At 35.1% G+C, this 26,716-nt stretch overlaps 1 protein-coding gene and 1 long non-coding RNA gene across 12 annotated transcripts in view; one reads left to right on the top strand and one right to left on the bottom strand.

Annotated features, from left to right (window-relative positions):
* The window catches only part of LOC6643591 (neural-cadherin), a 99,928-nt gene extending 75,728 nt beyond the window's left edge, over positions 1-24,200 (bottom strand). For all 9 annotated transcript variants that reach the window (XM_023176374.2, XM_023176376.2, XM_047011078.1 and 6 more), the window contains exons 1-6: positions 22,400-24,200; positions 3,023-3,473; positions 2,536-2,752; positions 1,674-2,459; positions 1,021-1,254; positions 761-952 (exon numbers count right to left, since the gene is read on the bottom strand). In XM_023176374.2, coding sequence (XP_023032142.1) covers positions 761-952; positions 1,021-1,254; positions 1,674-2,459; positions 2,536-2,752; positions 3,023-3,473; positions 22,400-23,999 — 3,480 coding nt within the window. In that variant the 5' untranslated portion in view covers positions 24,000-24,200. The remainder of the gene's footprint in view (positions 1-760; positions 953-1,020; positions 1,255-1,673; positions 2,460-2,535; positions 2,753-3,022; positions 3,474-22,399) is intronic.
* LOC124460409 lies at positions 405-1,528 on the top strand. 3 transcript variants are annotated; one of them, XR_006954322.1, is made up of 3 exons: positions 405-520; positions 690-900; positions 972-1,528. It is a non-coding gene; the product is annotated as an uncharacterized LOC124460409 (long non-coding RNA). The 3 variants fall into 3 exon arrangements; XR_006954321.1 differs by having other exon boundaries at positions 405-608; XR_006954323.1 differs by having other exon boundaries at positions 491-511.
* Positions 24,201-26,716: the final 2,516 nt, after the last annotated feature.

The raw sequence follows: 26,716 nt of genomic DNA, 5'->3' as shown, positions 1-26,716 counted from the left end.
TTGGCATTCAAAAATATATTTTTTTTTAGATGGAATATATACAACGATGCTCAAAAATATGCGTGATCGTTTTGGAATATATTTTGTAGCTTTTGTATTTTTCTGGGGGGTTTTACCTTTTTACAATGACTTAAGACTACCCAACCCGGAGTTTTTTTCTTTTGTAAGTATTGACTTGTTTCAAAAAATGTTAAAAATCAATTTCGATTTTCATTTCTTAGATTTATGTATATGGTTTTTTTTTTGTTGTCTTTTTGTTTCTTTTTTTGATTTTAGCCAATTTTTACGCACTATAAACTAAACAAAAAACGAAAAACTTGAACTTAAATTGTAACTAAATGGAAAATGAATAATTTGTTATATGGATTTTCTGGTTTGATGTGGCAAAAAAACTTGCACTGCGTTTTACATCAATTTCTAAAATACCTAAAATCTGGGCTTGTTCAAAATTATTATTATTTTTTTTTTTTTAAATTGAAAACGAATCAAAATGAAATTCAAGACGAAAAAGGTGCAGTTGGTAAAGAAAACTTGAAAACTGAAAGCGAAATTTTTTAAATACAAGCCTTTTAGTCTTTTAGATCTGTTCTTTCTTCTAGCATTGATTCGTTAGTAGAAATCATAAATTTTTAAAATTAAAATTTAAGAAATTTGGTTAGTTTAAAAAGAGGGTTTTTTTCTTTTTTTAGAATGGTAGGTAGAGAAAAGAAGGGGACTTAAGGGTGGTAGTTAATTGCGGTAATGAAAAGCAAACACTTACGTCAAGGGGCTTCTTCAGTACAATCCATCCTGATTCCGCTTGTATATCGAAATATTCCAAATCATTGGGATTAAATGGAGCACTTAGACTATAGACAATGGCACCATTATTATCGGCATCCTCGTCGGAAGCGGAGACACGTAAGATATTTGTACCAATGCTGGCATCTTGTTTCACATTTTCTACATATTTCTACAAATTATTGTTCAAGAAATTAAATTATTATTCTGAAGGCATTCAAAACGAAATGCAAAACTTACCTGACGATCGAATAGTGGTGGATTATCATTCACATCCGTTATCTCTACAGTGAATGAGCAAACTCCTTCCAGGCTAGGATCACCCTGATCAGTTGCTTTCACTGTCACGGATACAAATTTTCCATCATCACCTTCACGATCGAATACTTTGTTGGTAGACACTTCGCCTGTCTCCTCATCGACAGTGAATTTGGTGCCCTTTTGATTCGGTTGCTGAACTATGGAGTATTTCACCTGCAACCAGAGAGAGACAGAGAGAGAGAAAAATTCAATTAAAAGTGATTGACACAAATTGTTAAAAGGCGTCGCCCATCACCCAGCACACAACATGCAATCCTTTCAAGTGCATTGAACTTGTGGGGGGGGAGCTAAAAAGGGCAAACAAGGAATGGCAAATCTTGTCATGAAATCTCTTGACACAACACGCGGCTAATGCCAATTAGGCTGTAATCGTGTTATGAGTGGCCTAAAAAAACATGCATCAAATAAACCATAATTAATTGCAAAATCTAATGCATTTTAAATTACAACAAAAGAAAATTGTATAGCATAGTTTAAGGGGGAACCAAGAGACTTTAGACTATCTAAAGAGCTTTACAGGTGATATTAAAACACTGAGTTTAAAATTCCCAATTAGTTGGATTCTTGCTTACCTGTCCATTAACACCTTTATCATCATCGGTGGCCACAACTTTAATCACCGGACTGCCATTAGGAGCTCCCTCCTCAACTTTGGGATAGTAAGTGCCGCAATCCTTAAATACTGGCTTATTGTCGTTGACATCGGTAATGAAAACCACAACGACAGCTGTGGAGGTGTGTATAGTTTGATCGCCATTCACACAACACGAGCCATCATCCATGGCAGTGACATTCAGTTCATATTTATCGCGATCCAAAGATATAGCCTTATTATGCAGACGTATGACACCCGTAATATCCTCGATGACGAATTGTCCCGAGGAAGTGCCGCCGCCAACGAAACCAAAGCGTACATTGTCACCATCTTTATCGGAGGCCACAACAGTGGTCACCAAAGTATTCGGTCCAGCATTCTCATCTACATTTGGGGTGTAGACTTGTTGCGAGAATTTCGGTTCCTCATCGTTTTTGTTTTTAGTATAGACACGAACTGTGGCTGTGCCCGATTTGGCTGGTTCTCCTTTATCCTTTGCCGTCACAATGAACTCGTAGTAGGCATTATTGTTATCGGCATCGAGTTGTTTGTTATTCACGATTATGCCATTGGAATCCACAGCAAAATGATCATCCGAGACAAGGTATTCAATTTCAGCATTGGCCCCTGAATCGGCATCCGTTGCTTTGACTCGTAAAATACTTGTTCCCAATGGAATATCCTCATCGACATTATGGGCCTGATAGTCGGGCAATTCAAATTTCGGTGCATTATCATTGACATCCGTGACACGAATTGTGAGCTGTTGAGAAGATGGTAAATGGTTAAAGATAAGTTTTAAAAAATCTAAGAACTTCGTGTTTGCTATTTCTACTTACCTCAACAGATGTCGAAAAACCACCAGAATCCTCTGTGGCTGTCACAATCAATGAGTAGACATGTGGCTGACGTAAATCCTCGAAATCCAATTCCTTGGCCAGTTTGACAATACCCGACGTGGGTCCAATATTAAATGTGCCCTGTCCCTGACCCTGAGCCTTTAATGTGTAGCGTATCTCGCGGTCAGCAAACGATTTGGCTTTAACCGAAATAATGCTGAAAAACAAAAGCAACAGAAAAGAAAAATTGCCATAAAGAGAAATGTGAAAATTTGCATATAACTTTCCATCTGCTTGACTGCCTTTTGACAGTTGTTTTTCCAACAAGAGCTTTTCTTTTTGCATTTTGCTCTCCTTTTTTTTGGGTTTGTTTTCTTTTGGTTTAGAATTTCAATGAGCAGCTAGACTAATTCTCATCCACATACTTATACCACATTTGTATTTGTATGCAAAAGTTTTATTGGTAAATTTGCATTTGTTCACTTACTCGGAGTCCTTTTTCTGATTCTCTGGTATTTCAGCTTCGTAGCTGGGCATATAGAACTGTGGAGCCCGCTTGCCACCGACTATCGATAGCCGCTCCTCGGGAGTGCTCTGAAAGCGACGATCATCGACTTTGCCATTCTGATCCTCTGCCTTGACATATAGCACATATTCCATATCCAATTGAAATAGATCGGTGCCACGAGTACGCACCACACCTGACCGTTCATCGACCTCAAAACGTCCACCGGTTCGATCACGTACAATGAAATAGTGTATATTATGATCAGTGTCAGGATCACGTGCCTGTAGTGTAAAGACTGGCGTATTTGGTGGGGCATTCAATTGCACCACAGCCTGCATGGGCAAAGGTCTATTAATGAAATATGGTGGCTCATCGTTAACATCCTTGACGAGAATTATGACACGCTGATTATCCGTATACTTGATGCCAGCTGCAAGAGAAAGAGACGGAAATTCAAATGATTAGATATTTTGTCTGTTTATTTTTGCAAGGGTTGTTAAATAATATCGTGTAATTTAAAGCTCTCAAATTTCAGTTAAACCCTTCAAATGCATTCACCCGGAAAAGCAATACCACTAGGGGCCAAAGTTAAACATTGTTAGTAACTGAAACTAATTAAATAGCTTTCAAGTAAATTCATTTTCAACGAAAATCACCAAAAAGAAAAATCAAGGCCATTGGTTTCCAAACATTCTTCGAAAAATGCTATAAAAATTAAACCTTTACTTAAGTAAAATAAAAAAAAAAATCAATAAAAAAGCCGCCGCCTGCCAAGGGTCAGAGAAAAGAAGGGGCTGAAGGAACGTAAAATGCAAGGGTCGCTAAAGCCACCTTACTTCTTTTTTTTATACACATACACACACATATATAATCTTTTTGTTGTAGCTTAACAAAATGTCTGCACCGGAATATACCAATCATGTTGTTGTTGCTACTGCTGCTGGAGTAGGATATATATACAGGCCTCTTGCTTATTAGGAAAACCTGTGTGGGTGCAGGGTGTCGAGGGCTAGCTGAAGTAGTCAACAAATAAGACAGACGATTTACTTGCCCTTAGCTGGCTTTTTTTTGCGTTCTTTATTTTACCCCAAAATGGGGGAAGTTGCTACACAAAGGCATACAGAAATTCGAGCGTGATAAAAAAGAAACAGGGGGACTGCATTTCGAATTCAGCAAAGACGAAGTTTTCTTACCCTAAGATCTTATATAATCATTGAGGCACTTAAAAGTAGTTTTCAATATTTAAGCACTATCTGTTAAATTAAATTAGCTTAGCGTTTTATGCGTTTTTCACTTCGATTTCAAATATCAAAAAAAAAAAAAATAGAGCATTAGCAGGTTCCTAACTACAAATAACCAAACGAAATCTTATCCACAGTATACATTTTTGGAACAGAAAATACAAGAATTTGTAATATATACTGAACATTTGGGGAGCTCCTTTTAAAGAACTTATTTTTGTCATCTAAATGTTATTTTTTCTTCACAAGAATCGGAAATGGTTTCGAAGATACTTAATTTGCTTATTGCACAAAGTCCACAAAAAACAAAAGCTTTTGCCTTACAGAAGAAACTATCAAACGTTGAATACGGTTTTGCTCGATTACTTCGTACTCCTTTGTAATTCTATGCACATATTTTAAAATGAACAAAAATTAAGTTTTATAAATGCTTTTAATAATAACTTTTGCATTGTTTATAGCATCAAAGTCAGAAACTCTGAAAAAATATACCTTTCAGTCATCTTTTTCAAAGTGTATGGCATGAAAAAACAGTGACTGAGTGGATAGACCAGAAGGACTACATGTGTAATTTCTGAAGAGTGCAGCAAAGGGAATTGTAAATACAGAAAATAAAGGAAAACAGAATTTGGCTACATTTTTGTTCAACAGATTGCAATTGCAACAAAGATGCAACAAAGTTTTTTAGCCAAAAACATAAACCATATAAAAATAGGGACTAAGAGAGAGAGAGTGGAGAGAGAAAAAGTAGAGAACGCTGATTCCTTTGCCAACTTTTGTAACGATTTTGTATGGCTTATTGTACCAAGTGCCAAAACAGGTAAAATAAATGCAAGAAATGGCAAAAAAAAAATGAAATATACAAATGAAAGAGAGAGAGAAAGAGTGAGACAAAGAGAGAGAGTGGGAGAAATGGATAACATAGAGAAAAAGCGAGAAAGAGAAAGAAGGAAATAATGTGCATAGAAAATCAGCAGCCAACATGGCGGATATCCGTGGCGACAATGCACACGTTGGGGTTGTGGGATGTGGATGAATACGGAGTGAGTCCATCTATGACTGGCAGTGCCTTTTGTTGTCGCAGAAAATATAAAAAAAAATACAGAAAATATAAAAGATTTTCATTCCGCAGTCATGAATTTGTAGAGAGAAAAATAACAAGTGCTACTTCTTGCTAGATGAAACTATTTAAAGTAGGTACTTTAAGAATGTTAAAGTCAAAAGTTTGCAAACACTAGAAAGCCAACTGAATCAAAAACTAAACACATGAAATGAGACTTAAATCAAGTTCAAGTTTGTCAGCACCGCGAAAATCAGTAACTTGAAAAATAAATGTAGATGTATCTAGACATAAAAGGTAAATAAAACAAATACTCAATAATTACATCTAGCCCAAAATAGAAAATAAGCGTACTTATTATCTTTAAAAACTATTTATCATACCTAAGTCTTTTAATTTAAAAAGAAATAATTCATTTACTCTATGTGGCTTAAGATTATTTTCTTCCAAATTAAAAACATTTTCTTCACGCTTTTGTTTAATAGTTAAGCTCTCAGTTGGCGGTTCACCCTCAAGTTATTTCCCTTATGGGTATAATACCCTGCGGCCATCTGCTTAGTGGCTTTATTAGTTGCGGCAACTGCACTGCATACGAACATTGCATTCCAAGTAGTAGGTATCATTTTTTAGTTATTGAGATAAATGAGTTTATAATTAAAGTAATAAAACTAATAAAACTATTGACAAAAAACTCTTAGGCAACATTTTGAAATCTTGTCTTTGAATAACCCAAATCTATTGGGCAGATGTTTTATATTAGATCTGCCAACATTTTTTTAAGTAAGCTTATGTTGTTATAACTATTTTCTGTCTTTGATTGGATGATAGCCTAATAGGTATAGCGTAAACCCACTATATGATTTACTTTTTGTCCTCTAAGCACTCTCTCTCTCTCTAGCTCTCTCGTTGCCTTTGATTTCCTGAAGCGGAAAAAATTTACCACCACAAGATTTAAGTGACAGTTACTGCTCGTAGTCCTAGAGATTGCACAGGACTCTTAAGGAGTCAAAACCATGCAGCTAGTAGCATAGAAATACTTGGTAATCACTGCCAAGGGAAGTGTTCGTTCCCTTTGAAAATGCCATTGTCATCATATGCTTGGGGTTTTCGTTTACCCATTTCATCCTTCTGCTTCTTTTTCTTTTTTTTTTTTTGAGTGCTGGGGTTAGCACTAAATGCAGTATCAAACAAAGAGCAAGAACACATTCAGAAAGATGATGACGTTTGGTGGCATTCGAGGAGAGTCCAAAATAGAGAGAGAGAGAGTGAGAAGAAGAAAGTCGCCAAGGGATTTGCTGCACCTAGTGCAGCTTTTGCAATGTTTTTTCGTTGCTTTTTGTGATGAAAAGTGCGCGGAGGACTTTTGTCATGTTGTTGTCGTCGTCAGCGTCATGCGATGGGTGGTAGACAAACAAAGCAGCTTATTGTTTCAATGGATTAAGTGGAAAACCAATGGGGAGTGTAAAGACAAAACAAGACTGAGAGGCAAAAAGAGAGAGAGAGAGAGAGAGAGAGACTCTCCAGACGAACGTACGTGTCTTCGTCAAGTGGGTGCCAGCTTGAAGTTCTCCTTTTTTTTTGCCCCTTTCCTTTTTACTTTGTGCTACGAGGAAGTGTCACTACTGTATCCCCGAGTGTAATGCATGAGTGTGGCATAGAGAAGAAATTGAATTTGTTATAAGAAAATTGACAAGAGAAACTTGTGTTGAACATAATTTATTTATTCTGCACGTTTTGTAAATTTATGTTGAAATGATTTGTCTCATTTAAGGGTAAACAAAGTTAATAGAACTTTGTTAGCACATGGAAAGTTCACTTCGAAATGAAGTTAGCTTTTAAGACTTTTAAATTCATTATATAAATGACCCGTAATTGAGGGATAAAATGGAATGTAATAGAATTTGTGTTTTTGCTTTCATGGTAATGTCAAAACTGCATCTGTTACTAACTTTAAAAAGACCAAAAGAATCGTTTTAAGAGTTTAAAAATATAATGCCAAACTTTACTTTAAATTCTCAATGAAAATGCTCCCATAAAATATCAAGACTTTGGACTTTGATTTGAAAATGGTTGGTAAATACTTGAGTGAATCCAATCAACTTTAAGTGAATTCCAGAAGGAACTATTTTTATATATATTTTCATTATAATTTATCAAGTTTTATTTGCGCAAAAAATTATTATAACATTGCCAACGAAATTGCACTCCACAAAAATCTTTTCATTCAAGAAGTTTTTTCGCAAATTTTTCTGTGCAAATTTAACGGCAACTTAACTTTTTCCCTCTTCTCCAGCAATTGACACCCCCCAAAACATAATCAAGGTGCATTAGATGAAGGTATATTGGTCTTGGTTTGGTTTGGTTCGGTTCGCTTCTTTCCTTCTTGATTAAAATGCAGTCAAGTCGAAAGTTTTCTTGGCTTTTTGGCATTCAGCAGGTACTGGGAGCAGAAACTTGCCTCGCCAAATGAATTTCCACCATTTGCTGCAGCGGTATAAATACGTGCCAGAAATATAAGTACAAAGCTGAGAAGTTTTCCCTCAATAGCTTTGCTACCCCGGGCCAGAGAAGGAAAAACAACCATTTTATGACTCGAGTAATATTTTCCCCTACCTATGTAGGATAAAGATATGTGGGGGATGGGGGTGAGTGGGCATAGTAAAGCCGAAAAGATGATTCTTTTCCTTTATTTTTTTTGATGGGCTATTTGCGCCATGGATTTAATGAAGCTGTTAACAATGGCACAAAAGAATGTGGCAAAGGCTGAAACCAAATATTGAAAAAACATATTGATGAAATGGAAAGGATACATATACACAAACACACACAAACAAACAAAGAAAGCAAGCAAAGAAATGTATCAAGGGGATGGCTGGGTGGAAAGTCATGAAAAACTAACAAAAGGACATGCCAACGACAAAAGTGAAAAGAGCATAAGAAAACATTCCACACGGAAATGTATGGCAAGCACAAATATTGAAGTTACCATCTGCATTACCTTTTAGTAATTACCATTTAGAAAATAAAAGCTTTGCGACTATTACTTGAGGTATATAACCAGTATTTTAGCAGTTCATAAGAAAGGCTGTACCTAGTCTTGTTAACAATTTCCTGTTTGCGTAAATATTTTCAAGCTTTTATTAAACTAGTAGCAAACAACTTAAGTAATAAATGTCAAAATAAGTGCAAATATAATCAATGCTGTAATCATAATCGCTATCTACTTTTTTCTTAGTTTTTTATTCGTTGAAATGTAAAATTAAATTAAGTTCTGTTTGTGGAAAAAGCGGAAAGTAAAAAGTGAAAGAATATTTGATTGAACAATTTAAGATAAACGCATAAGGTTTATAAATATGTAAACGATTTAATTCTGCATACAACAAAATGTTCTAAGAAATTTCATAAAGAAGCCAAAAAGAAGAGAAGAAGAAATTTCAACTGGTTGTCTCTGTGAACAGCAGCTGGTTGCAACTTAATGAAAACATTTGATGGCATTAAAAATTTGTCATTGCAAATCAGAGACAGAAGTTGCCAACGAGACTAGCTAAATGTCATTCATATGGAAAGATGCAGGCAGATGTCAGCCAGTGAGTCGACGCTTTCACAGCGTGAAGTCCTCAGTTTGAGTTGCCGTTTATTGAGTCACTTAACTGCCAGGCAAATGAGTTAACACCTAGTAGACGATGCAGTCGAAACTCGTTTATGCTACTGCTGCCCCTGTGCCACTAGCCACTTGTCTCGAATGAAAGAAAAACGAAACGAAGGAACCAACGAACACACCAAGGAGAAGTCAACATTTCGCCTGCTTTTGAATGCAAAGTTATGCGACAAAAACAGAAGAAGATGAAGAGATGAACAGAAACACTGAGCCTCCGCCTTCGACTCCTTGTCTTATCTGCCATGCCTTGGTATGTTGGTTGCCATGGCAGGGCAACAAATTGGCAGTTGCAGATAAATATAAAGATAAGCAATCGACGGCCCATAAAGTCGTTCATTTTAGTAGGTGTCACATTTCTCACGGACTTCTTACGACAATAAATACGCATACTGTAAACGGCGTGAAAAGCATTTCAGGCATTCGACGATAAAACAAATGGCCATCGTTTTAAACTCAAATCAGTAAAAAACACACACAAACAGTTTAATTTGATCTTGATAATTGTTAACTGCATACAACTAATTAAAATTAACCACGATTTATGCAGAAACATCAACACAATGACAGCAAGTGGGAAATAGACTACAATAGGATTCAACCAAGGCGAAAACTTAATTACAATCAAGCGATTTTAACAGGATTCAGGTTTAATTTTCAAACCAAACCTTGTTAGATTGAAATTAATTCAATAAGGTGTAAAGACAATTGATGATAGCTGAAAACAGTTGAATTTTGTTAGTTTTAGATAGAATTTTTATAGAGTCTTTTGAAAAAACTCAACAGATGTAAATAAAATGATATATTCAGCAAAACAGACAAATTGGATAATATCAGATATAAAAATTTGATATTTAAATTCGGAATTTAATGTAAAAACTACCTAGCAATGATTTTTGCTTTGTTTTCTTTCCTACTTTCGATTCATTTAAAAATTAATCCTCAATTCGAATGGATTTATCCTTATCATAAGTCTAAAATTGCTTTCGTTTAGTTTCTTTCTCTGGTTTTGTTCTATTTAAGTTAGATTTTCTTTACAAAAAGAGAATAGAACCTCCAATCAGAATTATTACCAGCTCCTTTAAACAAATTTTGAAATGATTGTTACGATAATTCAAGAGGACTATTCTATGTTTGAATCACTTTCACTCTTTACTTTACTATCATGCCCTTCGTCTCAAATTTTGGCAGAGCCAAGACATTTTTGACCTCAGTTGCAGTGTATACTCGTAAATTGCATAGAACATCATGCAATTTTATCACAATCCGTTTGCACTTCAGTGCATTCTCATGGGCAAACAGGTCAAATGGGCTAACTAACGAGTAAAGTAAAATTTATGCACTGCATTTCGGGTAGTTAAACCAATTTCAAATGGGAGGGAAAAAAGAAACAAACTTTAAGCTTTATGTGCCCTCAACTACCACCTAATAGTTGCTCATCAATCAAAAGCCTAAGCTCACTTCAAGAAAGTAGAAAAAAAAGAAATGTCTCCTCTGGCAGTGCCAGAGGGTAACTTTGCTTGGCACCTGCTGCTCATGATTGGTATGCAGGTGGCAGACGTAACTGCCACTGGGAGCTGGCAGTTGTGGGCCAGGTAGGAAGCAGGCAGGCAGGATGCCTCTGGCCATCTCATCTTCTGGCTGTAGAGGCAGAGAAATTGCAATCAAGTCAGCGCGCACAATCGCCATCAAACTCAATCAAGCTACACGACACTATGGATAACAGAGTGAAGAAAATTGAGGAAAAAGAATTGGGCAGAGCGTTGGTTCGGGTTGACGGGCTCATAACTGCTGCTACTAGGTGTAAAAATGAAAGCGAAGAAGAAAAAAATTACATTAATTTTCGCTTAATGTCTGCCATGTGTACAAAGTTCATTTCATGTCTGCGAAATTTGATTGTTGAAATGAAAGAAAACTCCTCAAAATGGCAGACTCTGATGAAAAGAACGTTAATGAGTCTATGTAGAAGAATTCTCTATAACCTCTCCAAATTCAGGAATAAAATTTACTCAGATTATTCACATAAATTATAGAAAATTTTTTGAACTATCAAACCTAGAAAATGATAAAGCTATTCCCTGATTTTTTTTTCGAATTAATTTGTTTGTCCCCAAATTTTTTATTTCCTAAATCAATCCACATGAGATGTAAGCAAAGATTGGTTACAAAAAATCAAAGCTCAGCACAAACAAAAAATAAATTTGTACATGTTGTCAAAAATTTTATATTCCCCCCGAAATTAATTTTGTTTTTCTCTGCTTTTTCATTTCTTTGCTCTTTCAGTTTTCTGTTAACTTAAGCATTTTTCTTGGCTAGTTATTATGCCATTTGTCGATTTTAGTTTTCCCTCTTTTTAGAGTTTTATATAAAAGTCGCCTTCCTGTTTTGACTGCAAACAACGGCAGTGCGGCAAAAAAAAAAGGAAAAGAAATAACAAAAAACTGGAAGAAAGAATGAGAACTGACGGGATAGGAAAGAGAAGTTGCTGGACTAACTTCATCTGTCTGCTGCCATGGCAACATTGTGTGTTGGGGCAATAGACGCCATTTTGTTGCCACATCTTTTTAGTGGAAATAACTGTAACTGTATGTGTAAGGCATGTGTATAAGTGTATGTGTGTGTGTGTATGTATTGCCCTTAGGCGGTTTGGCTTGGCTGACTCTGTCGCTGTCTCTGACTGCGGCCATTTAATTCATTCTTGCCTCTTGCCCTCTCGCCTCATCTTGTGTCTACTCCGATTATTTTCTGGTTATGGCCAAAAAAACTTCTCCCCATCTCTCTGGCAATGACAGCTCTACTCTCTTTGCGTTTTTTCCCTTTCTCTCTTTCTATTTTACTTCGATATTGTATATATATATATATGTGTATATATGGTTTATTGAACTTTTTGTTGATATCAATTTGACTCATTTGTGTTGGCTTTTCTCTTTCTCATGGTGACATAATGTGCAGGTAGGTTGCCTAATTGATTGATTGAATAATAATTTAAATATTTAAATTGAATTAAAGTCTCTCCGACTATAATTGAATGACAACATAAAACAATTTTAACCGGCAAAAATGGCTCAAAGAGTTAAATGGCTAAAGTGCACATAAAGTTTTACGATAAATGGAGTAAAAGTTGGCTAAACCGAAAAGGACATTTAGAAATGCATTACAAAATCAACTTTTGGTAGTCTTCTTCAACTTTCGATAGTCCTTTTTACTTATTTGTAATACAAGTGTATTGAAAATTATGAATGATTTATTACAAATTCTTTTCGGCAATTCAAATTGCATAACACGCCACAATCGCATTAGTCTTCCGATGTTGGGTCTTTAATTAGCGAGGCATATCATCGGATTAAAAACATATTTATTGTTGTGTTTAGGTGTTTATACATAAGTACTTTAAAATCAGAATAAATGCTGACCCGACTTAAACAATGGTTTAAATTTAAAACAGGAATGTACCAAGCGAACTTCTATCTAAACAATCTAACAAACTCAACTTACAACAATTTTAGCATACTTTTATGTATATTTCAACTAATATATGGATTTTCAATTGTATTTTTAAAACTTTTACACGAAAAAAATACACACAAGCATCATACACAACATCATATAATAAATATACATTTTCCAACTAACAAACAATGTTTGCTTTAAACCTTCACCCATGCAACTGTTGTATCGCCTCTTCATTTAAAATCTATAATTTTTATTTTCCCGTACAACATTTATTATGGATTTATTTATTTACGAGAAATTTTGACGCCCCAGCATCGTAGTAAAACACAAGAGAGCAGCAGCCTCAACTATCTACCTATGTGTATAGTACCCCCACTTACTCATGCCGCCCCCTATTTGGAAGTTTATATGTAGCATTTCGCATCAGTTCTATTTACCGAGCCTCTTCCCTGCCCACCTTCCATCTTACCGACTACAGAAATTTCTAAGCAAAAGTGTTTTGGCCTAAATTTGAAGAGGCAAGTTGGAGAAAAAATTCGCGCAGCAGCCGCAGCAACACAAGTTTTTGCAACATAAATTCTCTACGATGCAGGAAAGGGAGGAGATTCTGTGACAGTTGAGTTAAGTTTTGTTGTTTAGTTTAGTTTTACGCTACATAAAATGTTTTACCATATACATAAAAACACATACATATGTATGTATGTACCTATGCAAATGCAAAGAGAAAGGACAACTTATGGGTACTCTCATGTCTACCTAGAATAACAAACTGTTTTAAATCTATTTCAAGATTTCATTAAAAACGCAAATCTTATCTGATTGTTGAAATTGGCATTTCAATTTCTGCGGTCTAGCCTTGAAATTGTCAAAATCAATATGTATCTATAGTAAATCAGATAAAAAGGTCAATTATTTCTCTAAATGCATCATTGACAGTTAAATGTTAACAAAAGTGCTTGAATATCTAAACAAGAAAAATTACTCATGTATGCAAAAAGAAAACTCTGTTTGTTGCTTGCTCTCACTCACTTCTTTCTGTCTCTCTCTCCCTCTATTTCCATTCAATATATCTTTTTCTATTGATTTGTATTTGAAACATGTCTACACTTGGGAAATACGAAATGTTCGCACTTAATGATGTTGTACACTCCATGCGGATAGATAGGAAGAAAATAAAATGAAATAAAAAAACAAGCTGGCAAAAAAGAAAATATTCTTTGTTGGCTGACAGTAAAATGTATGCAGAAGGAAAAATACATGTATTTTCATATCCACTCGGATGACACAATTCTAGTTTCATTTTCAAATTCAATGACAGTCTCTTATGAAATGATCGATTGCATAGCTTATGCAGTTGAAAGCTATCAAATGGAAAGTCAGAAAAGTTTATGAATTTCCAGACGACTTTCTAAAGTCCAAATAGAGAGAAAATTTGATAATTATCAAATAATAATAGACTTAAAGTTTATTCAACATCTTGAGATATAATCCTAATCTAGTCTCAAAATATGAATTAATTCAAACCGTATTTTTTTTTGCAAGCATTGTTATGGATTGTTATATAGCCAATTTATGGCTAAAAAATACTTCAATTCATATTATAAAAGAAGCATTTACTGTTTATTCAGTGCTTGACCTTTTCATAGAAGGCCTACAAGATGTTGTTATTAGCAGCCAGAAACCTACACAAAGTGCGAAACTGTTTCTGCCTATGCCCAAATACGTTTTAATTTATATCTCAAGGCTATACATTTTCAACAAAAAATAACCTTTATATAATTTCACTTAAAACTCGTATAATTTTGTCATAATTAGTTTAATTTAGTTTGCTGGCAAAGCTTTTCTTTGATTATTTCTCATTATTAATGCGTCATTGATTTTCGTCTCTCTGCCATTTTTTTTTTTTGACTCTCTGGCAAGTTTGTGTATATACTTATGTATATATAAAATAAGTATGTATAAAAACGCAATTTATGCCAATCAGTAAAGCTCCCCCAAGTAGCTATAGTAACTTTGTTGCCTTCTTACTTACTAACCTAACCACCATTCATTCATTCGCTTACTCAAGGGGCATATAAATCAACTTCTTCACTTCATTAAGGGCTACTTACTTTAGCCCTTGGCAAAGAAATAACGAAAGGAGGGCCACAAAAATATTATAGTTTGGCCAACCTACTGACTCCTTTCCCCTATCCGTCTCGCCATACTCCCATATACCAACCATTAGCCACAATATTTAATATGCATTTTTTATGTTCTTCTCATGCACGCAAGCACACATAAGTATGCTATAAAAATCGTTTGTATTGGTTTTATTCAAAGGAGGAAAATCATGATAAATCGGCTGGTCGGTGGTCGATGGTTGGTCAACTCAACTCGAATTCAAATTGTTCAAATTAAAAATAATTTCGGTAAATGTTTCATTTAACCATTAAGCCATGTAAATTTGTTGTTATTGTCACTTTACGCACTTTCCATTCAATGAAACACGCAGAAACAATCGCGCACACACACAGTGAACTTTTCCTGCCTATCAGGACAGACCAACTCAGTTGGCATGTTGTCATTAAGAGTTCAGATTCAGACCAGAAGTGACCCACGTGACATGGTCCAAGTGGACGTTTTGTGTTACTCTTTTTTGTTGTATTTGAGGGGTATATTCGTTCTACAATTGAGCTTTTATCTACTTAAAACAGCTTAGAATTTAAATTGTTTAAGTCTTTAGAGAGGACTTTTGCCCCTTTTACACAGTATCAGCACTTCTACTGGGACCTTTTTTTTGAACCATTTCGCAGAATTGCACTATTATGCCAGCCATGTTTTGGCATGAAACCAAAATGCACAGCAGCAGAAGCAGAAACTGAACAGAGGCTCCACAAGCGCGAGCATTTTGCATTTTAATGAGTCAACACTGTGTGAAAGAGTGTGCGCTACAGCGAAAGTGCTGTAGTTAGGGATAAAAGGGGAGCTCTGAGCTGGACGCCCCATGGCGTTAAAGAGGCGTGCTAACAGGGGGGGCTGCCTGCCAGATAGAGGGTGTGAATACCGCAACGCTGCATGTGCAAAAAGTGATTGGCCAACAAGAACACTGGCAACGGAGCCAACATGGCCAACAGTGGTGACCAGTTCCAAAAAAGAAAAAAATAATGAACGATGAGAAATAAAAAAAGTATAAAGAAAAGCAGAAAACCAAACAAATTTTCCAGCCATAGTTTTACTTTTTCTCTTTTGTTCTCTCTCCTTCTCTGTAGGGTTGGATAGCGAACAATTTGTATTTGCAATGTGAAAACAAAATGGTTATAGGTAACACACCCGAACATTCCCCTCACTCCCTCTCATACCATCTTGTCAAACCATTGGCACACTCAGCCTGATGGCACACCTGCTGTTTGATTTGTGGGTGCAAAAGTATAGCAAAAACAAAGGCAACCAAATTGGCAACTGAAATATATTGGCCAAATGGACAAAAGCCGTTAAATAAAAATGTATGCTAAATGTTGTTTGGTCTACAAATACATTTGTAATATATTTGCTGTATGGCCAAATAAATTTATCCCCAAAAAACAATTTCTCATAAGAAAGTTGACAGGCAAAAACAATAAAAATTCATAATGATGGAAAAAGTTTGCCTTTAAGAGCCACTCCATTTTTTTTTTTTTTGGCATACGGCAAAAACAGAATTTATTTGCATTCAAATAAGAAGGAAATAAGTAGTAAGTCTTCCCAATTCTTAAAACAAAAACAAAGTCCTTCAATATATTGAGTCCTTTAAGGGTTGCCGCTCTTAAGAGCCACTCAACAAGCCAACTCTTTAATTAAACTATGGATAGGTTGAAAAGTGTTTTAATTAGACATTTATTTTAGTTATTAATTAATATATATGAAAAATGACCTTACATTGCAGATATATATATATATATAAATTTCTGATTGATTTCATTGTGTTTTTTTCAAAGTGATTGATTTATCTACGATTTTTGCATCTAATTTTATTTGAAGCAATAAATTTGAAAATCAAAACCCATTGACATGTGAAATTTTATGCATCAATTCACTGTAAGAGATAGACATAGACTAGAGAAAGAGATAGATGTAGATTCGGTCGATAGATAGTCACGCACATGCATCAAATGTATCAAATCGAGTGTAAAAATTTTGTGCGTTAACTTTTCAACCTAACTGTGTGTGTGTGTTGTATCTGTGTGCCAACAACTTCATTTCTCTGCTAATTAGACCATGACGTGTTTACGATGCCGATGCGAATGCCACCTACCCCACACCTACGCCCCTGGCACTGCCACTGACATTGCCTGACGCCTATCCCTCCTCCCCCTCATCGCACAAATCACCAACGCATTCAGCATTGTTGTCGAGAGTCAGAGAAAACTGTGATAAATAACTACCGCAAGGAAAACAGTCAAGCTAAAATTGCCAAAGGGTAAAACGCACTGCCATGCCATGCCATGGCATGCCACGCCTCGTTCAATCCTTTTTTGCAATGCAAATCATGTTGGGATTGTCCGATGGTCATGCCGCTCTAGTGGTAACCCTGAGTTCTGGTTACTCGGTTCCTCGGTTCTTGTGTTCCCTTCGCTATATTGTTGTAATAAACGCAATTTGTATCATGAGTTATTACTGCAGATGTGTGCGAGGATAGCAGTAAAATCAGAGCGAAAAAAAGCACAGGAAGGCAAACTGGAAAGTGTAACAGGATTTTTAAACAAATCCCGGAATTCACGCAGAATAAAAAGCAAATAATAGCAAAAGAGCGTGTGGAAATTGCCATTTAATTTACTGTTCTTCCTATGTTTTCATTTTGTTTATTTTTCCTGCTTCTCTCTTCTTTTTTTTTAAATTTACATCGCAAAATTTTCTATTTTGTTTCTCTTACAGTTTTTATTATTCAGCACAAAAATATGCTATACTTTTTCATTGTTGTATCTGTATCTTTTGGAGCAAAGTTAATCAAATTTTGTTTTGCTACAGAGCCTTGGCTTTCAATTTAAATATTTTGCAACAAAAAAAAATTCAAAATAGTTGGCCCAAGAATCGATTGGATAAAATTGAAGCAGAACTAACAAAACAATGAAAAATAAAAAATACAATTATAACCTAAAAAAAGAAAGCAATAAATATTATTTATGCTTGGATTCTTATTGGATTTTCTGGGCTTAATAATTATTTAGAAATTTATCTTGTATCAATTTTTAGAGATTAATTTGCAAAAGTTGTATATCCCAAAATGCAATTGGAAAGCATATAAAATTGAAATACTATTAGAAGCTTTAATTTCGATAAAATTAAATTAAATTGTAAGAATAAACAATATAATTTAAATTTTTAGAACCGTTTTTTTTTTCTCCAGATAATTTTTCACTAAAAGTAGCATAAACTTTGTTGAATTTATTTTGATCCAAAAAAGTTTATGCAAACTAATTTTTGTTACATTGTATTTTTTTCAGGTGAAATATTTTTCATGCGGTTGATAAAATAAGAGTAAAGTTTTTTATAACTTTTCTAAAAATTTGTTTTATCATTTGCGATCCTAAAAAATAAAATGTAGGGGGGAAAAAAATTCATTTGAAACTATTTGCAGTCATCAGTAAATAATTAAAGTCTGTTTTGTTAATATTATTAAATTGGTTGAAAATTGAATCTAATTTAATCTATTTGAAACATGTGGTTAAAGCTTTTGTTAAGCATTAAAAGTGAGTAAAATGGTAAAGTCCTAAATACGCAGCAAATTTTCTTCGAAATTGCAGCTACAACTCGGTCTGAGACTGCATTTTAACGAATTTAAGCAAGTTTGTTGTAATGTGTTCTTAAAAGACTTTCACTTGCTTCATGCTAATCAAATTTTAACACATTAACTCTTTGGTTTCAGCTGCTTTGAGAACTTATGGCAAATGAAATCGGAATTTTAATAATTTGCATAAGTTAAAACATAGTTTGTCTGTCCCGAAGAACACACACACAAACGCACACGTGCACACACATAGGGCGGATGGGCTGACATGCATATAAAACATGAAATTAATGCTTAATTAAGCAAGTTTCGCTACAAACTCCAAAGCCAAGAAGGATATTCTACCTTGACTCGAATGTTGAAAGGTTGGTGAAGGGCGTTAGAGTAGGAAAATGGGAATGGAAACTTAAATTCACATTTTCATAATTTATGCTTACATTTTACAGAGGGCCCGAAGCCCTTCTAGAAGTTATGCAACATAAGACGAAAAATTGTGTGCAATAAAAATTTTTGCATTCTTCAGAATGGGAGGACAAATAAAAGGGAAAGAAAACGGAAACTAAGAAGCTGCTGCATTTTATGTTACTGAAACTTTTATGTCCTGATATTAGCTTCGACATTTCTAGATTTTTGCACTGAGCCAAGCCAACAAAGTTTATTTTTTATCGCAAACTCAGTTTCCTGAACAAATAAATTTTACATAGTACCAGGCAGCAAGAAAGTGTGACAGTGGATACAAAAGAAGTGGTGAGGTAAATGAGGAGAAAGGAAGAAAACGAGTCATATGTCATGTTGCATATCTGGTTTTCCCTTTTCACCTGGGAATGTTGCAACCAGTATAACTTTTCCTTTATGTCTTTTTATGCCCTCTAACAACTTAGCAAAGGGCTACATTAAGAGCCACAAAATGTCCAAAAGGGGACAGTAAAATGAGCTGATTACATATTTAAAAAAATATATATATCTGAGCTAATGTTTTTGCAACTAGTAAGCTGCAAAGAGTAAAGCTTTAACCAAGAGGATTGAGCCTTAGACCAACACTATCCAGCAGTAGTTTACATATATGTATGTAGGGGAAATGAGTTTAGTCTAATTATGAATTTTATTTTAGTTTCTACTAAGCAAAGCTTTTAATTGAAGTATTTGAAGTTACTGGCATTCACATCTTTAAAGTTAAAACACTTAAGTCTTACAAAATCCATTGCAAAATGTGGAAACGGGAGTTATTTCTAAAACAAACATCGAAATCGTTAAGTAAAGCTCTAACTCAGGTATGCCCAAAAGACACCCTTTGTACCCCTCTATTACCCTGTTTCACTTTCTCTCAATCTATGCAAATTTTTTAAGCAAATGGTATGTATTTTATGCTCATGTCGTTTGAGTCTTTTTTTTTCTAATTTTTACGAGCATTTTCCTGTGGCTCAAACACAACCCCTATCTATGGCACTTTTCTTTCAATCTCCGCTCTCTCTCTCTCGCTTTCTGTCTCTTTTTCTCTGTGCGCAGTCTCATTGATTTTATTTCATTTTCCAGCATTCCTTTTACTCTTTTCGCCTGTTTTCTTGTGTTGCTCTCCTTCTCATTCTCCCTGCATTTTAAATGAATGAAAAATATTGTCGTAAATTTTCTTGTTCATTTTCTTTGCCCTCTTCTACTGAGTTTTTAGCTACTTCTTCCTTTGCGTCTGCCTCATGCATCTGCATCAAGTGCATTGCTTTGTTAAGTGTTTTACATAGTTTGCTTATTATTAAGGAATTTTCTTCTAGGTTCCACTAAATGTTTGTGCTTATCTCACTTGTGTATGTGACTATGTGTGTGTGTGTGTATGTGTCTATAAGTGTGTGTACTGAGTCCTGTTCTGTAAGTAGAGTAAATAGATAATAAATTATCTTAAAGGAAGCGTAAAGACCATTTGAAATTCTAGTATTTCAATTGATTTTTAGATTATGAAAAAGAAGAAATGTCATCAAGTGGTTTCTTTTCTTTAAACGAGCCCTGAAAACTGCAAGAATAACTGCTGTTTCAAGATAACTGAAGTGCAATGCATTTAAAATTTTAAGCTTACACAGAAAAATACCTAGCTACCTATTGGATAGATTTTGAAGTAGGTACAATGAAATAGCAGCAACCCGTCAAGCTGACTTCAAATTACAATTAACATTGTAATTAAATTAACAAATATTTTAAACTCCGTTTGATAAACTTCACAAGCGGTTTCCATCATAAAATATTTTGTAAATTTCATCAGTTTTATGTAGAACCAATAACATTCAAGTAGTCATAGTCAAATTAATGTAGTATTTTAATACAACACACTCAGTAATTTTTCACCATTTTAACAATTCGTTTTTTTTATTATTTTTTTTGCAATAACAATATTTACCATTAATTAATTGAAATAACAATGTAGTCAGACACTCAAAAGGGATGAGAGAGGCGATGAGATAAAATCATTATATCAAAAGACTGTTAAATATGTGTAAACATTTTCCAATATGTTTTATGTAAATACCCTGTAGTTACTGCGACGAAAGGGTACATTTTGTGTTATGGAAAGTAGCTTTACATTTTTAAGCTTCAGTTAAAAAATATTTATTCAGCACAACAACAAATAAAAAACTATGAGCGAATCCCTAATACGAGGTATTGAAATTTCATTTTCAGCAAAAAAAAACATTTTTATCTCTAACCTATACAGGGTATCTTTAAGTCACTGTTTTGATATAAGCAAATATAAGCTGTTTTTTCTCTATCGCATATAATTGAAAGTCGGTTTTACCCTACTGAACATATCATACCATATTGTTGCCTAAGTAGGAATGGAAATTGTGTGATTATATTTGTCTGGTTAATTGTTATTGGTTTTGTGAGCGTCTGTCTGGCTTAATCATTATCCTCCCCATGCTCATTATTATCATCAATGACGGCAGAATATGGCGAATACATCATAAATGAGCCATTTGATATGGTCTGCAACTTGGCTTCATTATGGAAATGGGAAACTGTTTTGGGTTAATTTACTCTTGCCAAAGGGATAAAGACAATTCCAAAAGGACTAATTGATCTGAGGAGCAAGTAATAGAATGTGTTTTCGATTTATGTATGTATGTACATATGTATGTTTGAAATGGCCAATAAATTGATAGACGAGTACCCCTAATGCACATTGAAGCATTGCTTTCCTTGACAATTAAATTGCAAATAAAAAGTTGCATTCTACAGAAACAATACAGAAAAAAATTCCTATTCAAATATTTGTCTATTGTCCATTGGGTTGGGAAAATGTAATTAAAGCTTGTCCTTTGCTTCTCCACTGTCAACAATTTTCATTTTCCGTTTTGTTTTCTTTGTTATTTCAAGCGTAGCTCAATAAGCAAATATTGAAGAGAAAACCAAACCAAACCAAACCAAAGCTGAGTAAAATGAATGGCAAAGGATAGTTCATGAAATTTCCATCTTAAATATTTCGTTTTAAATTAAATTGCATTTTTCCTTCACATGATAAATGCTGAGGTCATTGGTTGGAATTGGCTCTCCGTCGTCGACCAATTTTGTGGACTGGACAACTTGGACTCGAACTGGATGCAAACTGCATGCGAACAGATCTCGAACATTGTTCATCTGTCAGTCAATTAAAAAGTTTCCATAAATGCATTCATGTTGCGAATGTCGCAACTGTCGCATTGTTGCCTTTTTCACTCATCCTTTCCACCCACACTTCCTCTCCCCTTTTTGCTGGATCTAGCGATTTTCATTAAATTTTTTATCGTTTTCTTTTCCTCAACCCATCTGCCGTACATCGTTCGTTTTCTGAATTCCCCTTTGATTGGTAGTGACACTTCCAGGAAAACTTATTAAACATGTATGCCTTAAGTGCTGCCATGTGAAAATTGCGTTTGCCTGAGATTAAACAATTGCCAAAGGATTTACTACGAAAGAGTAAACTATGCCTGAAACTCTCTATATTAAAGTTTACGATAATGAAAAAAGCATGACAGTTTATGATGAAAATAAGAAAAAATAGTTTAGAAACTGTAGGATTAAGAACTAAATATAGAGAAGCTTCTCTTGATGAAGGCATTTCGTAAATCCTAATCGAATATCTTTGAAAAGGCGATATCAAGTATGTTTCTTATGAGACTAGAATATACATAAAACAGTTTTTAAAATTTAAGAATAAATTTTCGATCTTGTCACTTACCATTGTGTCCCATGTTGGTGATGATAACCCAAAAATCGATAGTTTTCTCTGGACCCAATTCCTCATAGTCCCACTTCTTTTTCACGCGAACAGCGCCATTTGTTTCCACTGTAACCCAAGGATTGTCATCGCGAATTTTAAATGTTTCTTTATCCGTTTCCTTCTCCAACTGGAAAACACTCTTGCCCTCGGTATCGCCATCGGCTTCAGTGAATTCAATGCGTTTGGTGGGTCTTACTGCTCTAGTCACTCGTCGTTTCTCACGATGATGGGAGTGCTCATTCACCTCATCATGCTCCAAGTGCTGCATTATGAAGGACACTGGTTCGGGTGCCAGGAACTCCAATAGAACTTTAGCCGGTTGAGCACTTAGTAGGCTAGGATATCTTAGATCATGGGCCAGGACCTCTAAAAGCATTTCATTTGAGGTTGGCTCGCCGGCCAACATAATTTCACCAGTCTGAGGTACCATAATAACAACATTGTTGGGTGTCTTGAGGCGATAGGCAATTTTATCCCCATCTAAATCGGTGGCCTCTACACGACCCATAATGGCAAAGCGTTGATAGGTCACGGCATTGGAAGTATTTGAATCAATGTTTGTTGCTTTCTGGCCAGCCAAAGCAAATTTATAGTCCAGAGACTTAAAGATGGGACGATTATCATTCTCATCCAGAATAGTTATGGCAATTTTGGAAACTGTCTTGTCCAAACCATCCAAATCAGATGCCTCCACTGAGAGATCATAGTGTGAGCGTTCCTCTCTATCCAACGGACGATTTGTGACAAGCCAAACACCGGACTCCTCTTCATTGTCTGGACTGTTTGAGTTGCCATCAATGACCAAAGTTTTGGCATCCTGCTGATTTGAGTTACGCTCCTGCAGGGCAAATGCCTCATTGACATTGCCATCGATTATTGTGTACTTGATTTTCTTGGGTTTGGCGGACTCCTCTTCCGAAACGGAGCCGCTGAATGCCTGCATTAGAGGTACTCCACGCACACGAGTGCCAGATGGTTGATTCTCACGCACTTCACCACTGGCATCGAGTAGAGAACCCGAAAATCTCAACATGTCATTTCGATGCATGACAAACAATTGCAAATTATGTGTATTCGTTGCATTGGGAGTCTCTTCGACCACGACCAATTGGACAGGACGATTTACCAATGGTGAAATATCTGAGGTGGTCATTACAACACCATCTTCCAATACAGTAAAATATTTGGAATAATCCGAATCCAGCATATGATATGCAGCCGATGATGATGCATTCATCTTAACTGGATGAGTTTTAAACTTCTTAATACTGAAGCCAGGATAAGTGTCATGCGGCAGCACCAATGACATCTCACTATGATGCTGATGATGCGAGGGCGAGAAGGACGACGATGTGGCTGATGACAGGGATTCACTTGGACTTCCGGCCAACATTCGCGCAGCATTTTCTGCTGTGAGACCTGTGAAACCTGTCGACGAGTGAAGGTCCTCCGCTTGACTCAGTCGGAGGGTCAGGCATATGAAGAGTAGGCAGGCAGCAACTTGAATTCCTTTGAGTCTTTGAGGACTGAACCTCAAGCCACGTCGTGCCGCCTCCATGTTGTCGGGGCACGCGTTGGCTTTTGATTTTATTTTTGGTTTTATTTTAATCTGATTTGTTCTCTTTGTCTTTAAGGTTTTCCCTTCTTTCCTCCGTTTCCTCAGTAAACTTCTTCAATTCTAGGTTTAACTCTTAGCACTTTTAGAGGGCATCAGGGAAACTTTTAATCCGAACTTTTCAATTTCATTTTAGATTCGATTCGTTGTTTTTGCTGCAATGGTAAAAGAAAAATACAATAATTTGTGGTTAGTTTGGGCTGTGCAGATTGTCATGAAAATATCATAAACTTTGGTTTTTTTTTTGTTTCTTTGCTGTATTTATGGCTTTTGGGTCAATCCATGTGAATTATTCATAGTTCATAAAAGAAATGAGTTTCCATTGGCTTTACCCATAAATAAATTATAGTTTCGCTGGGAATTTCAAACAGCTAAAATATGTATGTAATAGTTATGTAATCGAAACCCTTAAACTTTATGGCAAAAAACCTGTCCATTTTTATGAGTTCACTTCAAAATGGAAAACTCTGCAATAAATTCTGACCAAGAAGGAACTATGTCAGGCTGTGTCAGGCTATGTCAGGAACTTTGGCTGACTTTTCAAAATCACGGTGGAGACCTACTCAATCTATTCAACTGTCGTTCTCAATCTTGAACCTCGACATAGGTCGAGTTTCCTCCCCGATGTAGCAATACTGAAAGGTTGTTCCATCGGTGATAATGGAAAGGATCGCGGATTAACCGAAAGATACCTTTTTCCAAATAAAATACACTGTCTTTGAAAACAAAATTCCAATTTTGTGTGAATTCAAATCGGAAAATATTATTTAATAAACAAATGTGTCAATTCAGTAAGTGAAACATCAAAAAAAAAAATTAACAAAATATTCTAAGTTTCTGCAGCTTATCAATATTTTGGTGTTGTTTTACTTTGTTATATCTCATCTGTTAAATTGGTAACGGAATTAAAAAATACTCGAATGGAAACTGTCTTTTTAGAATATCCAAAGGGTTGCAGAAAGTTTCTGTCAGAGCTGGTCCCAGGATCTTGTGAGGCTATGAACCTAGGGACACTTTCAGGGATTACCTAGCTATATCAGTTAGTTGAACAACTAAAAGCCTTTAAATTACAACATCAAAGTCTAGTGGTGCATTGTTTGTATCTCCACATGAATTGAAATTGGAGAGTGTTCCATAAACTCGAAATGGCCAATAAAAGTGCTTTCCTTCTACACTTTGTATGAGTCATGATCAATCATTTTGTTAGACACCAGCATAAATACATATTAAAATGGAATTTAAACTGGTTTTAACTATTCATTTATGCACAAAAATGTTGTGCTGTATGCATATACACTATCATAAAAATAAAAGAGTAGACTTTGCTTTATCTCTAGCTTTAATTAAAAGCTACTAAAAAGAGACACAAAAAAGTGGCTTTTGCTATTGATTAATCGCAAAAGTCAGGCATTTTTACACTCGGCAGCAGCTGCGGCAACACGAGAAGAAGAAAAAAAACGCCAATCAAATTAGTGAAAACAAAGAAATAATTTAGTGGAAAACCTATGGAATAATGTAGCTTCCGATGATTTATAAGCACCAAAGAAATCTTCAAGCTTGTTAGCCTCCTCCAACTCGTAAGCAGGTTATGCAAATTTAAACATTTCGATAATTTGTATTTGGATTTTTGTTTCTGTTTTTTGTGACTGTGTAGTAACTGATTAGCAGATGGCATAGATATAGGCTTGAAGTTAACCGTTTTATGGCGCAAACGGCAGGAGAGAGAGACATTTTCATAGCTAATTGCAATTAAGATGTTCAGCTTCGAGATAAGCAAATAAGGTGACAAATAAATATATGAGCAAAGACCAAGACTATCAAGACCCAAGACGATGACAGTGACGGGCTATGAGGGCGAGAGTGAGGGTGCAAAAGAAGTCATTAAACAGTCAAATTGTCACATAGAGCGAGGAACACACATTTTTTGAATGGGTTTCCAATTAGTTACTGGAGTCGAATTGGATAACTGTCTCCAATTCGGTTGCAGAAAGTAGTTAAATATATCACGGGAATCGTAAATGGACAAATATTCACGATTGAAATCTATTCCAGCTGCTAGTTTCGGACTTTCCCTTTTTAATAGAGGAAATTAAGGTTTAAAAAAGTAATGGCAATACTTGTGGACAAGTATCAGAAAGTGATACCAAATTAAATGTATTCTAAAATCGTTCAAATATAAATTTGGTTTCACTTTTAGATTAATTCAAACTGATTATAGTATAGATTCTTATATTAGTATCAGGAAATGTTTCTTGTGTGTTTTAATTTTGGCAGCTGCCAAGTTTCAGTTCTTTTATATTACTTTTAGTTGGTGTTGTTTATTTCGATGTCATTTCCAGTTTAAGCTTAAATTTTTTTTTAATGGTTTACAAATTAATTTAAAATTATTTTTCACTCAACTTTAAACAAAAGTTATTTAAACTCATTTCAGCATATTTTAAATTTCCTTTTTTTTTACTTTTTTTATGTACTAATTAAACTTTTTCTCATACACAACCACAGAGTGAGAGAAAATTATTTGGTTCAAAAAATTGTCAACTCAAAGAACAACAAAAAAAAAAGTCAACCGAACTTTTTAATGATATCAGCAAAATAAAAAATTTGAATTTACGAATTTGCAAATTCAAAGAGAAGAGCATAAAGTGGTGTGTATGTGTATG

Source organism: Drosophila willistoni (assembly GCF_018902025.1).
Source record: "Drosophila willistoni isolate 14030-0811.24 chromosome 2R unlocalized genomic scaffold, UCI_dwil_1.1 Seg200, whole genome shotgun sequence".
Lineage (NCBI taxonomy): Eukaryota > Metazoa > Arthropoda > Insecta > Diptera > Drosophilidae > Drosophila > Drosophila willistoni.
Note: the sequence above shows the minus strand (reverse complement) of the source record. Positions and strands in the feature narration are given on the sequence as shown.